The sequence below is a fragment of the Mycetomoellerius zeteki genome, unplaced genomic scaffold, assembly GCF_001594055.1.
Source record: "Mycetomoellerius zeteki isolate Tzet28-1 unplaced genomic scaffold, Tzet1.0 scaffold106, whole genome shotgun sequence".
Taxonomy (NCBI): domain Eukaryota; kingdom Metazoa; phylum Arthropoda; class Insecta; order Hymenoptera; family Formicidae; genus Mycetomoellerius; species Mycetomoellerius zeteki.
Genome location: NW_017255975.1, coordinates 1,641,427 through 1,654,745, shown reverse-complemented (window position 1 = coordinate 1,654,745; position 13,319 = coordinate 1,641,427). Strand labels below are relative to the sequence as shown.

At 31.5% G+C, this 13,319-nt stretch overlaps 3 protein-coding genes across 3 annotated transcripts; 1 reads left to right on the top strand and 2 right to left on the bottom strand.

The window, feature by feature from the left end:
• Nucleotides 1-429: 429 nt before the first annotated feature.
• On the bottom strand, nt 430-6,403 carry Rs1 (Dead-box helicase Rs1). Its single transcript, XM_018450828.1, has 13 exons — nt 6,170-6,403; nt 5,272-5,445; nt 5,058-5,145; nt 4,723-4,862; nt 4,023-4,328; nt 3,793-3,920; nt 2,346-2,543; nt 2,138-2,282; nt 1,846-2,027; nt 1,446-1,774; nt 1,084-1,329; nt 930-1,011; nt 430-861 (listed from the first exon to the last, which is right to left on the bottom strand). Exons 1-13 carry the CDS (start codon nt 6,254-6,256, stop codon nt 753-755), a joined length of 2,214 nt encoding a protein of 737 aa, XP_018306330.1. The 5' UTR covers nt 6,257-6,403; the 3' UTR covers nt 430-752.
• Nucleotides 6,404-7,250: 847 nt separating this feature from the next.
• On the top strand, nt 7,251-9,293 carry Fen1 (Flap structure-specific endonuclease 1). The gene is made up of 8 exons (XM_018450854.1): nt 7,251-7,387; nt 7,562-7,664; nt 7,801-7,967; nt 8,071-8,180; nt 8,252-8,455; nt 8,526-8,744; nt 8,815-9,000; nt 9,088-9,293. Exons 1-8 carry the CDS (start codon nt 7,306-7,308, stop codon nt 9,166-9,168), a joined length of 1,152 nt encoding a protein of 383 aa, XP_018306356.1. The 5' UTR covers nt 7,251-7,305; the 3' UTR covers nt 9,169-9,293.
• Nucleotides 9,294-10,043: 750 nt separating this feature from the next.
• On the bottom strand, nt 10,044-12,970 carry LOC108724457 (reticulon-4-interacting protein 1 homolog, mitochondrial). Its single transcript, XM_018450840.1, has 8 exons — nt 12,588-12,970; nt 11,985-12,225; nt 11,749-11,894; nt 11,376-11,525; nt 11,001-11,290; nt 10,740-10,925; nt 10,452-10,629; nt 10,044-10,378 (listed from the first exon to the last, which is right to left on the bottom strand). Exons 1-8 carry the CDS (start codon nt 12,633-12,635, stop codon nt 10,175-10,177), a joined length of 1,443 nt encoding a protein of 480 aa, XP_018306342.1. The 5' UTR covers nt 12,636-12,970; the 3' UTR covers nt 10,044-10,174.
• Nucleotides 12,971-13,319: the final 349 nt, after the last annotated feature.

Below are 13,319 nucleotides of genomic sequence, written 5' to 3'. Positions count from 1 at the left end.
CTTAATTTATATCAATATATATGCAATTCTTACAACTTAATGTGTGTGAAGAGAAGATAAATGCGTTTCAATTTTATTTATTAAATATTTGAAACATAGAGAAGAGAGATTTTTCGTATGAATTTTTGAATGGAGTTTTGAGTAAAGTGGGCCTAGGTTTTAAAGATTTAAGTTTTCAACATTATAATTATTAAACTTAAACATTCAACTATCGTAAATTTAAACATGAATGAAAAAAATGCGTATGAATTCGTGAATGGTGATGGATGATTGATAAAATCGTATAAATATTATAGAATTAACATATATCTATTCTTTTCACAGAAATTACAGTACAATGCATCTTCATCTCCTAACATTGCATAATTCAAATCTATGAAAATATTGTTCTTATTACCAATATTTTTTTATGCATAGTACCACGTTTCTCATTGGATATGTGATATGTTTATATTATCTGTCAGTAAATATTACTAAGTACATCTGTACTGATTGGCATATAATACAAATATTTTTTTAATTATACGATTACTTTTTTGCATAGTACTGCAATTTTTTTCAAATAGATCATAGATTACGAAAACTACATAAAAATATACAATCTGATTAAACAACCAATTAATCAGTGCTATTCATCTGTCGATCTGTGAGACATATGGCGTATTGTAATGGTTCTATAATAAAACAAATCAAGTAAACGTTGCGTGTACATTTAATCATACAATTATGCGTGTCGCACGTGTATTACAAAATTAGCGTTTTTTAAATTTCTTTTGATTTTTTCCTTTCGTTGCAAATTTACTTTTCTGTTGTGATTTAAATGTATTCTGGTTTTTCTTAACTTCTTTTTTCTTGTTTGCCCTAAAACAAAGGAGATTATATATTTTATATATTATAAATTTTAATATAAAAAATAATTCAAAACATACTCATATCGCATTCTTTTAACACCCTTTTTGCTCGTATCTGTTAAATCAGCGGCGAACGATGATTTTGGTCGTTTCAATGATCCTAGAATAACAGAATTTATTGAATCGACAATTCCTTTCATATAAATACGAAATTATAAACATGAAGTTATACTTTTTTTAGCAAAATCACGATTGTTTTCATCTATAACCGTTCTAATTTTCTTCTGCCTGTTACTTTTTTTGGCTAATCGTGCTTGATAAGCAGCTATTTTTTCTAATTCTTTCTTAGCTCTATCCTCGGCTGTATCCTTTTGAGGTTCGTTTTGTGCTTTCTTCTTTTTTTCTTGTACTATATTAGAAGGCTCTTTTTCATGTTTTTTATTCTTGCCAACTTGTTTCTTAGTTAATCGAAAATTGTCTGAAAGTATAAAAATTTGAGTAGTTAACAATGGCATGTTTTATTATTGTTCTTTATCTTTTTTATTAGGATGTGAAATATATTAAAGACTTGAAGAGTATGTGTTAATGAATTACCTTTCTCTTTTTTTCTTTCTTTTTTGGATTGGAACCAACTTCTCTGTTCCTTACTATCTTCAACTTTAAGTATCTTCTCAATGCGATTAGCTTCATTTTCTACTTTAGCTAATTCTTTTTCACTCTTTTCCTCTTGTAAAATTTGTTGCACGTCTGGTTCTAAAGATTCCAATTTCTTATTATATTTTTCTATTATGTCAGGCGGTATTATCCTATTCTTGACTGGATTTTTTGCTTGTTTGATAATTTTTTTTACCAAAGTACGTTCCTGTTCTCCTGCTAACGATACAGAAACACCTCCACGCCCTGCTCTCGCAGTTCTCCCTACTCTAATAATTATAAGCATAATTTTTCGCTATTAAACTATACATAAACAATTAAAAAAAATTTCATTTCATACCTGTGTATATAATGTTGAAGAGTGGCAGGCATCACGAAATTAATCACAGTCTTTACACCACTTATGTCTAAACCTCTTGCAGCAACATCAGTCGCTAACAAGATATCAATTTCCTCGTCTTTAAATTTTCGAAGATTTTCCAAACGTTGCGGTTGTGTGAGATTACCATGAAGTTCTCCAACCTTATTGAATACAACAAAAAGAGATATAAATTAATATCACACTCTATTACATATTAGTATTTTGTTTTTTTGTGAACTTTATTATATTCTAATTATAATGATTTACTTACTTTTACACCTAATAATCCCAATAAAATGTGCAATCTATGAGCTTGTTTTTTCGTTTGCAGAAAAACCATGGTATGATCATGGAAAGTTCGGCAAACTAGCGCTGCTAGGATTGCTTCACGATCTCCCTCTCTTTCCGTACGTATGCTAAAGTAATATTTGTTCAATAAATAATAATGTATAAGAAATAACTGCAAATAATTTACTTACCGAATAAATTCTTGACGTAGATTGAAAGCTACTTCTTGATTGCTGTCCACAAATATTTTAATAGGTTTATCAAGAGATACTGCAGCTAAATCTTCGACTTCCTCAGTCATGGTAGCAGAAAAGAGGATAGTCTGTCTGGTTCTTGAGCATTGCTTTACAATATATTTCATTTGTTCAGCAAAATATTCATCTAACATTCTTAAATAAAAAAAAATTAATTGTTCATACATAATATATACTCATTAATATTACATATAATCAAGTAAAATTAACATCGTATTATAATAGGATTGGGTAAATTAACTTTTTTTTAAAACTAAGTTAAATTAAAGTTAATAGCCTTGAAAATTTAACTTATTTGTTAGTTAAGAAACAAGTTAATCCATAATGAAATTAACTGAATTAAAAATTAAGTTAATAAAAAAAAATAAAAGTTAAAAGTTAAATGTGTTTCATTTTATGATTTCAGAGTTTGAGTCTTACAAATAATTAAAATAACAAATTTACACTTTATTTAGAAACATACTCATTAGGAATTAGAAATTAGAATTTTAGAATTAATTTCAATGAACACTATAGATAAATAGTAAATTATGTATTGTGTCTTCTACAATACATTTATATTTTATATTTTATTCATATCTATTATGCGTTTATTGAGGAAACTGATTCTAAAATTCTAATTCATATTCCTAATATTTAATATTTCTCCATTGCATGTGCAGGACTTATATTAAAATTCGCTATTTTTCGGTAAGTTACATTTTTATACTTTTCCGCGATCCCTGCAATCACAGACTAATCGCTCTGGCATACCAAACGCAATTCACAGTGAGCATAACTAATGAAAGATCTGCTTTTTTTCTTGTGCAACCTCGCAATCACGAAAAGCAGAGCTCTCATTTGTAACCGCTTGCCGCTCATAGCTAATCACCTTGTACCAAAGGCTTAAGGTGCAAGCCTATCGTACTATCGGCTCAATTCTTGAAATGTACGAATTTGTTTGCATTCGAAAAGCCATTCTGAACTTTGTGATTGATAGAATTCTTTAGTCTAGAAATATATGACCAATCACACTACACGAAATATGGTCCGTTTCGTATGCGAATAAATTCGCACGAATTTGATTGCGCACCAATTACCGCCCTGTGTTAACGCTCTCATTGTCCCTATATTATATTATTGTTTTTTAATTTCGAAAGCCCGATTAGTATTTAAATTTTGATATATTTTAAGAATTAAGTATAATGTAAAATTACTGGCGTCTTGCGACGTATTTATTTATAACATAGCTGAATTAAAAGTTAATAGTTAATGATAAAATGTAACTAAATTAAGTTGAAAGTTAAGAGTCTAAAATGTAACTAAGTTAAAATTATTTAACTTTTTATTTTTTTAACTAGGCATTACCCAACTCTGTATTATAGAAATATATTTATTACATTACCTATCAGCTTCATCCAGAATTAATACCTCTATACTATCCAAGGAAAAGATAGGTGCATTTTTTACATGATCAATTAGTCGTCCAGGTGTTGCTATTACAATATCTGGATTTTTTCTCAGTACGCCTTCCTGCATTCATATGAAAAAAAAAAAATATATGAAGAATGTTACCTGATTTTGGATTTGTTTGATAATTTACATAAAAAAATTTATAAAAGACGTAATATTCACCTGTACTTTCACATCCAATCCACCAACAGACAAACCGACCTCTATCGTTGTAAACTGAGCTAATTGTTTTGTCACTTGATAAACTTGCACTCCCAGTTCTCTAGTAGGCACAAGTACGAGAACACGCGAAATAGAAGGACCGTCCAATGGTCTATACAATAATCTTTCCAAAGTGGGAAGCATATAAGCTGCAGTCTTCCCTGTACCTGTTGCCGCACAACCACAAATATCACGACCCATTAAAGCTGCAGGAATGGTAGCAGCTTGTATGGGAGTTGGTTGTACAAAATTCATCGTTGTTATGGCCTATAAGTTTGTAAAGTCAATCAGTAATTATATATTACTACAGTTTCGATAGATTTATCATTTTATTACATATTAATGATATACATATATATATCTTAACTTTCCGCCGGCAATATTGAACTTTAAACAGGCGATTTTTTAAATTGAAAATTCTGATAGATAAATTGAAATCTATAAAAAATAAGCAAAATGCAATCCACTTTCTATGATAGTAAAAACTCATTGTTAAAGCTTTTGTTGCAAGTATAAAAGAGTTTTTTCAGATTTTTACAGTCCAATATAAAATCTGCACTAAAGTTCGAAGATCCAGGTTGCAGACAAAGGGCGAAAATTTCACATTGTCGATGGAGGGTTAATTACTACTTTATTAAGTAATTACAATAATATTGTATACCTTCAGCAAAGGTCTCGACAAGTTCATTTGATAAAATGTAGTATATGTTTGAGAATCTGTATATTCCTCAAAGTTGATAACTTCGTCCTTTTCTTTCATATTTTTTATTTTGCCTTTCTTTTCCTTAGTCTTAAAGATATCTATAATTGACCAATAAGAGAGATAAGTATTTATATATTAATTCTAAGATATATATATATGATATAAATATAAATAAAATATAAATATAATGTAATCAATTTGTAATATCGTAACATGTATATGAAAATATAAATCCACTAAAATCATAATTTCTATTTACTTGTTTTGATTATATAATACAAATAAAATTATACCTTTTTTAAGTTCATCTTCCGACAGGGAAATTACATCATCATCTTGACCTGTTTCTGGTTCAATTTTAATAGGATCTTCTGTTCCAGCCTAGCAATTATAATAGCAAATTCTTGTTCATAACTTCATCACAATTTCAATAATAAAAATTTCATAAAGTACAATTTACTATAACACTTATAATTTACAAATAATAGAGACAATGTGATACATTACCTGCCCATATTCCTTTCTAGCTTTTTTTATCTTATCATCTAATTTTGTGTTTGGTTTGCGTTTAATATACTTGTTCAGGTCATTCCAAGGATCCAGATTATGCTCAGCTGAAGTGAATTGGAAACCTTTGTCAAAATCTTTGTTCTCTTTTTTCTTTTGCTTCCGTGGTTGAAACTGACAAACAGTTCAGAATTTAAGAGAAAATGTGTAATGAATTCGCTTATCTGTATTACATTACATTAGTGCATACTAAAAGCTGCTATACATAAAATTAGTAAAGATAAATGTAAAAGCATATCAATATTTTAAATAATTAAATACTTAAGAATGATACTGTCACTTATTTAGCTTAATATTATTTTTAATATTATTTTATTGTCAAAGTTGATTATCTTGTGCCACTATACTTAAATACTTTATACAAAGTAACTTTAATATATATATTAATGTATATTAATCCAGTGTATTAGTACGAGTGACCGAATTCATTAATATCCGAGATAAAACAAAGCTATACCTATTTACAAATGATAAATTCACACACACAATCACTAACACTATACTGGAGTAGTGTACATTTAAATGCTACTTTATATAAAATAAAATGTAGTGGCATAATATAATCAATATTTTTTTGACAATGCAATAATAATGTATCACCACTGAATATTTGTCATTATTGCATATTTAATTGTATAAAATATTTATATCTTTGCTGTTATATTTAACTTTGCTAATTTATAAAGCAACTTTTAGTATGCACTAATCTAACGTAATGCAAGTAATCGAATTCATTAACAGAAAAATATGAAAAAAAAACATTTTATGAAATAAAAATAAAATGTTTTTAACACAAATCGCTTGTATTGTTTCGACACAAGCTTTTGTTTCTGCTTACGTCGTCTTCCTCATCCGAATTCTCGGAATAATCCGGCACCTCCTGATCATCCTCAATCGTTTTTATCAAATCGCAGTTACTCGTCATTTCTTATTGCTTAGATACTAAAATACCGGCGAAAGAAATATGCAGCATTCGCCAGCGTTTGTTTTAAAGTGCTTTGTAGAATTACAGTGCTTTGGACTCTTTGGCGGTTAACAGAGGTTAACCACTACCAACACGGGCAACACGTGGACGCACTGTCCACATCAGATCATAGGTCTGTCGCGTTACATGAAATCCCCAAATATTTTTACACTTAAAATGAGATAGATATATATTTGGCTTTAAAAAGAGAGAAAGCGAAGATGCCGAGTGCAAAAAGTGCAAGCAACGCGAACAAACATCATGATATAGGCTGCGTTCCGTTTCACGCATGATGCGCGTGTGCATCTTTTATCCTTGTTATTCCGAATGTTAAATAAGGATAAATGATGCATTATGCACATCATGCGAGAAACGGAACTCACCCTGAGAATTGCCAGGGAGCTTATTATGCGGGGTCTACAATAGAAGTCGTAGCGGTCGTAGGGTCTTAAATCGTAGAAAATTAACCAATTACAGTCGAATACGAGAAGAATAATCGACTCTGATTGGTCAGTTTTCTACGATTTAAAATCCTACGACCGCTACGACTTCTATAGTAGATCCCGCATTACGGTTTTTGTGACGAAGTGAAAATTATCAAATTCATTAGATGTTAACCAATGAAGTTATAAATATTCTAGTAAATTCGCTCATTTTTGTAATTTTCACTTCGTCACAAGGAACCGTAATAAGCCCCCAGGATAATTTGCAGAAATAATAAAAAAATAAAGTAATTAGTAAAAAAGTTAGTCGTTCTTATTCATATATTCTTTGAAAACAACGAAAGATGAAGAATGTGTGAGAACGAAAACAGAGTTTTCCATGATTGCCAACTTATGCTTCCGTTTGATGATTGGCAACATTGTACACTTCAGACTACTGCTCCGTTCATATTGTGGAAATTGGCGGGAAGAGAGGTTGCCTCTCTCATCAGAAAGTGACTGCTGTAATCTGTGTGTTTTGCGTGACGTTTATCGTTTTCTTACCTGCATGATAAACATTTTGTTGACATGGGTATTTTAGGCTTGTCGAAGTTAATAGCAGACGTAGCTCCGGAAGCTATCAAAGAGCAAGAATTAAAGCATTATTTTGGTAAGTCATTGTCTGTCTTGCGTTTAATTTTATGCTTTTTAACCATCAACTACGATCCACGAATCTTCTTACACATCTCAGATAAAATTGTATAATCTGTCAATCCTTATGATTAATTATCGATTCTGTTATAATGTTATTGACATTTACTTTTGGAACTATTTTTGGCTACAGGTCGCAAGATTGCTATTGATGCATCTATGTGTTTGTATCAGTTTCTTATAGCTGTCCGCAGTGAAGGAGCACAGCTCACTACTGTAGATGGCGAAACAACCAGGTATATTTTTCATAATTGTGTAACAATCTTTTATTATAAGTTGCGCTTATTTTTTATCAAATATTGTAAAAAATTATCTTAAAAAGGCAACTTATAAAAAATTATTGAGAACTAATCGGTTGTGTAAACTTTATAGCCATTTAATGGGTATATTTTATCGTACCATACGCATGGTAGAGCAAGGGATAAAGCCTGTGTATGTATTTGATGGAAAACCACCGAATCTAAAAAGTGGAGAATTAGCTAAAAGAGCTGAAAGAAGAGATGAGGCACAGAAACTCCTGCAGGCTGCCGAAGAAGATGGTAATGACAAATTATATCTCATTACTGTAGTAATATTTGAAAAATAATTTATGTTCTATATAAGATCATGACAAATTTTGATAGCAGATATCTTTTATTAAAGGAAATGTGGAAGCTATTGACAAGTTTAGTAGGAGATTAGTTAAAGTTACAAAAACTCATGCTGACGAAGCTAAAGAATTACTTCAGTTAATGGGTATACCTTATATTGATGTAAGTATTTGTGTGAATGTGTGAAATTATGATTTTTTTATTCATTTCTATAATGGATGTTTTCTATCCAGGCTCCTTGCGAAGCTGAAGCACAGTGTGCCGCTTTAGTGAAAGCCGGTAAAGTTTTTGCTACTGCTACGGAAGATATGGACGCACTCACTTTTGGATGCAATGTGTTACTTCGACGTTTAACCTTTAGCGAAGCCAGGAAGTTACCAGTACAAGAGATTCATTTCGACAAAGTTCTTATGGGCTTAGAGCTAAATCATAATGAGGTGTGTATTTGTATCATTTTTATTTAATAACTGGTTTATTAATTATTCTCAAGTAACATATCATTTGCAGTTTATCGATCTCTGTATTATGTTGGGTTGCGATTATACAAATAGTATCAAAGGGGTTGGTCCAAAAAGGGCAATAGAGTTGATAAAAAATCATAGGTCTCTTGAAAAAATTATTGAAAATATAGATGTCAAGAAATATTCCATTCCGGAAGATTGGAATTACAAAGATGCGAGATTATTGTTTCAAGAACCAGAAGTGTCGAATCCAGATGACGTCCAGGTAACTTTTTACATTGAATAATTTTTCTCTGCGTAACTTACATGTATTAAATATTCTTTTATCTCGTAAGTTAAAATGGTCCGAACCAGATGAAGAGGGTCTGGTGAAGTTTTTATGTGGTGACAAGCAGTTTAATGAGGAACGGGTTAGAAACGGAGCTAAAAAACTTCACAAGGCTCGAAACACGTCTACGCAAGGCCGATTGGATTCATTCTTCAAAGTTTTACCAAACTCAAATCCGACTCCAAAGCGGAAGGTGAGATAGTTTTCGAACAAACCACTTTAATATTACTACTTGATATCTCTAAGTTGAAATTAAATACGATTTTCTTTACACTTATAGGCAGAAGAAAAAAAGCTTCCGGGCAAAGCTAAGAAGGCAAAGGCAGCAGGTAACAGCAAATTTCGCGGTAAAGCAAAGTGAGAGTAATTTTATAAATTTGACAAGAACGTAAAGCAATGCTAACAGCGTACTTATGTCTTGTATAAAACGCTATCTCAACACAATGTCTTATATACGTGTTGCATATTTATTTTTATAAGTTTCTACACTGCAGTTTCAATTGGTAAACATGATATGATTTTTTCTATTTATTTCGTAAAATATATACAATATTTGTGTACAATATATATTTTTATAAATTTCATCGTAGCGAACGTTCAACAGTGTCTCGTGGTATATTTTTATAAAAATTTTTAAACATTGCTATATTATTTAGATTCATGCATTTCATCATTTATTGTCATTGTATATCTTCATATCATATTTTATTTCTTATTAATATTTCTAAATAATTTTTTAATAATAGCTTGGCAGGAATTTAGAAAAGGACAAAGTATTCTATATCTTAATTGTATCATGTCAGTCTTTATTTTAGCACCAAGTATGTTTGAACTAGGGATGCACCGGATCGTAGAATTACCAGATACCGGATATCCAATGTTATATTCTGGATATCCGGTCGGATACTCCGAGAAGGCAATTTCTTCGGGTCAAATATCCGACATTTTTCGGATATCCGACTGGATTTCGGGAAAATGTCTTAAAAAAAATCTGTAGAGAAAAAATTGTAATTTTGCAACAATGTACAAAATATTGTAGCATTATGAATATGCATATTTATTTCTAGAACATTTGTATAATAAAGAATCAATAATTTAATGATATAAAATTTCAACTGAATATATTCCCGGATACTAATAATATCCAATTAATCCGGTCGGATAATAAAAAAGCGCCAGATACCGGATACTTTTCGGATATTCGTTGCATCCCTAGTTTGAATTATTATTTCTTGGTTTGCAATGATGTAAATATTTATTAACAGTATATGGCAGTGATTACCCGCCAAAATTATACACTGTTATGTACAAGAGATATACAGTATACCTACATATAGTCGCGATATAAATTTTTTTCCAATGATACGTTATTGAAATGTTATAATCGTGCTACCAATAGAATTCGGATCTAAAACATGGAATAATGCTCGCTCGATATTGTAGGGCGCGTACACCCTGTCCACAACTGTTTGTAAATGATGAGCATTGGTCAGCTCACATAATGCTCGCAAATATGCGATGTTCAACTTTGCCCCTTCCTTCCATTGATGCATATTAAATCCGAACATATACTACAATTTAAAGTATCAGTTAGTGATACATTATAAACAATTATTATTATTGAACTGGCATGGATCAAAATACCTGAACCAATAATTTTATTCTAACACATCCAGCAAATACACTTCCACAAATAAATCCCAGCGAGTCCGACGTCAATTGTTCAGGAACAGTTGATACATAAGAGCCATGAGGCAATAAGTGTTTCTTTAAAATATGTTCTTGAAAAGGTTGATTATCAGTATAAAAAATGGCATCGTACCTGTAATGAAATTAAGTCCAATCTAATTAAAGACTATATACTTTTTATTTAAATTATTTAAATAAAGTAATTTTTGTATTATAAATCTTGTGCTGAAAACTTTTTCGTACTTATCATGCAATTGTAATTCTTTTTCGCCGTTAGTTTCGTTTATTACTATAACTTCGTCGGCACCCAATGCCTTCATTATAGGCACGGCGTTCGTTCGGCAGGCGGTTACTACATATCCGCCCCATAATTTAATTAATTGCGTCAAAATACAACCGATCGGAGTACTTCCACCGAAAATGAGAACTCTACAATGATAATGTTTATATATCAATTGATATTTTAGACATGAGAGCCAAGAAAAACGATATCAAGAGTATTACCGTTTTCCTTTGGCATTGCCTTCCTTGATGACAGATCTATTAACTAAAGCATCCCATGCCAGGCAACCATTGTATGGTAAGCTAGCAGAGGCTTCGAAGTTACATGATTTAGGCCGTCTTGCTACTTGCGTTTCTGGAACAATTATATATTCTGCCATCGTGCCAGAAGCCCACGATGGAACGGCTAAAAATACTTCATCCCCGATATCGAAATTGATAACGCTTTGTCCAATGTCAACTATCACTCCTGCACAATCTCTCCCTAAAGTTACAGGTAGTTCTTTCTGTTTCTAAATACATAGGTACATGCATTACTGATTACAATGATAGTTTGGATCACCAGATATCGATGGGTTCTTGAGAAACTTTACTTACTCCTGAGTTAAGTAATCTTCTATAGATCCTAGAGTAACCAGAACATATCTTTGTATCAATAACATTAAGTGAGGCGGCCTTAACTTGTATAAGTAATTCATTTGATTTTTTGATCGTTGGCATTTCAGAATCGTCTATCAGTAATATACCCTGCAGCAATAGTAAGGCTGGTATTCATAGTTGGTTTTTATATTTAAGACCATCTTAAGTCATGTAACAAGCCAATTACTGCTCCGTATTAGCATCTTAACATTATTTAAGATGGTCTTAAAATAAGAATGAACTATGAATACTATATATATATATATTTATATCTATATATTTATATCTATGTTCAAAATCATGATATATTTTATACATATATATGATATACCTCGATACCGTAATAATGATGACAAGCGATAGTTTTTATGTGATGTATACGTTGAGAGGTAGGTTTCCAATTTACGCTAATATAGTAGCCCGTTACAGTTCCAATCACTAAGCCTGTCAAACAAAATATTGCTTCTCTCCTTGACACTGGACAGAATATAAACATTTATGTTGGATAAAAATCAACTTTTATTACATAAAGAAATCTGTTCAAACATATTTGAATATTTAATGTACCTTTATTAACACATAAAATTCTTATTTGGCGATAAAAATCTATTGAATTCCATTGAGTATTGTAGTATTGAAATTGAACCTCTTGCCATCCTCTTTGTACAGAAGTAGCCATGTATGATACAATGTCTTTGGCATACTGAGCATGTTGCTCGTCGCAAAGCTGCAGGATAAATTGTCGTAACTGAGCTAGCCATGTCACACACCATTGCTGTCCCTGTTGCACTGCTACTGATGCTTGAACCTTCCCCCAAATTTTTTTTTATATTATATTGAGATTTCTATGAATATTTTATGCCAAATGATTTGCAGACGTGCATTAAGTATGACACCAAAATATTATATAATATTGAACTATATAGTTTATTTAAAATTGACATACATATATTAAAATTTATCCTTTAATTAAAAAAACTTATGTAATTTAAGTAACACAAATTACAATATAACGCCTAGTTTAAAAATGAAGACAACATAATATTTACAAAATGTCTTGGGATTTCAAATTTGCAAAATTACAACTTTCAAATTAACTGAAAAATTTTTAAACATATAAAGCGCGATCGTCGGAGCAAGTACGGAAAAATCAGAAGCAAATCCAATTACCTGCAACGTTTCGAGCTGATTCGAGAGGTGAAACCAAACCTCGTCCATAATTTATACACGAAAATGAGAGAAGGAATGACAGAGAGAGAAGAGGCTTAACACATTTTACTATTATGCGAGTGTGCGAAGACCTAAGTAAACATCGGCTGGAAAACGGCACAGCGATGTTTATAAATAAACGATTAACGCATTGCGTACGACTCGAAATAGATATCAAGTTTGTGCTGCGAGACGCGATGACGAGTCGACAAACATCTTCGCGGATTGATGTAGATCAACGTTCTCAGATCGGACAGATAAGTTCACGTGCTGATTGCCGACATGTTGCGTTCTACAGCGGGGACTGATCTCTCCTTTAAATCGACACGTTGTAAACGCGGGAGGGGGATTGGCTACGTTTACACCGTGCACTTAGTCCGCGACCTATACGATAGGTTTTTGTTTAACTTACAAGATAAACAAGGGCCAGTATTCATAGTAGGTTCTTATTTTAAGACCGTCTTAAGTAATGTCTTAAATCGCTAATGTGGCCCTCTGATTGGTTCATGATATCTTAAGATTGTACTTAAGACGGTCTTAAATATAAGATCCGACTATGAATACCGGCCAAGGACACCTATTGTATAGGCCGCGGTCTAAATGCACGGTGTAAACGTAGCCATTGGCTGCATTCAGCGGACTCAACAGTTGAGTGAGCGTTCGCTGCTATTGACGTATTCTTCTAGATCTAAA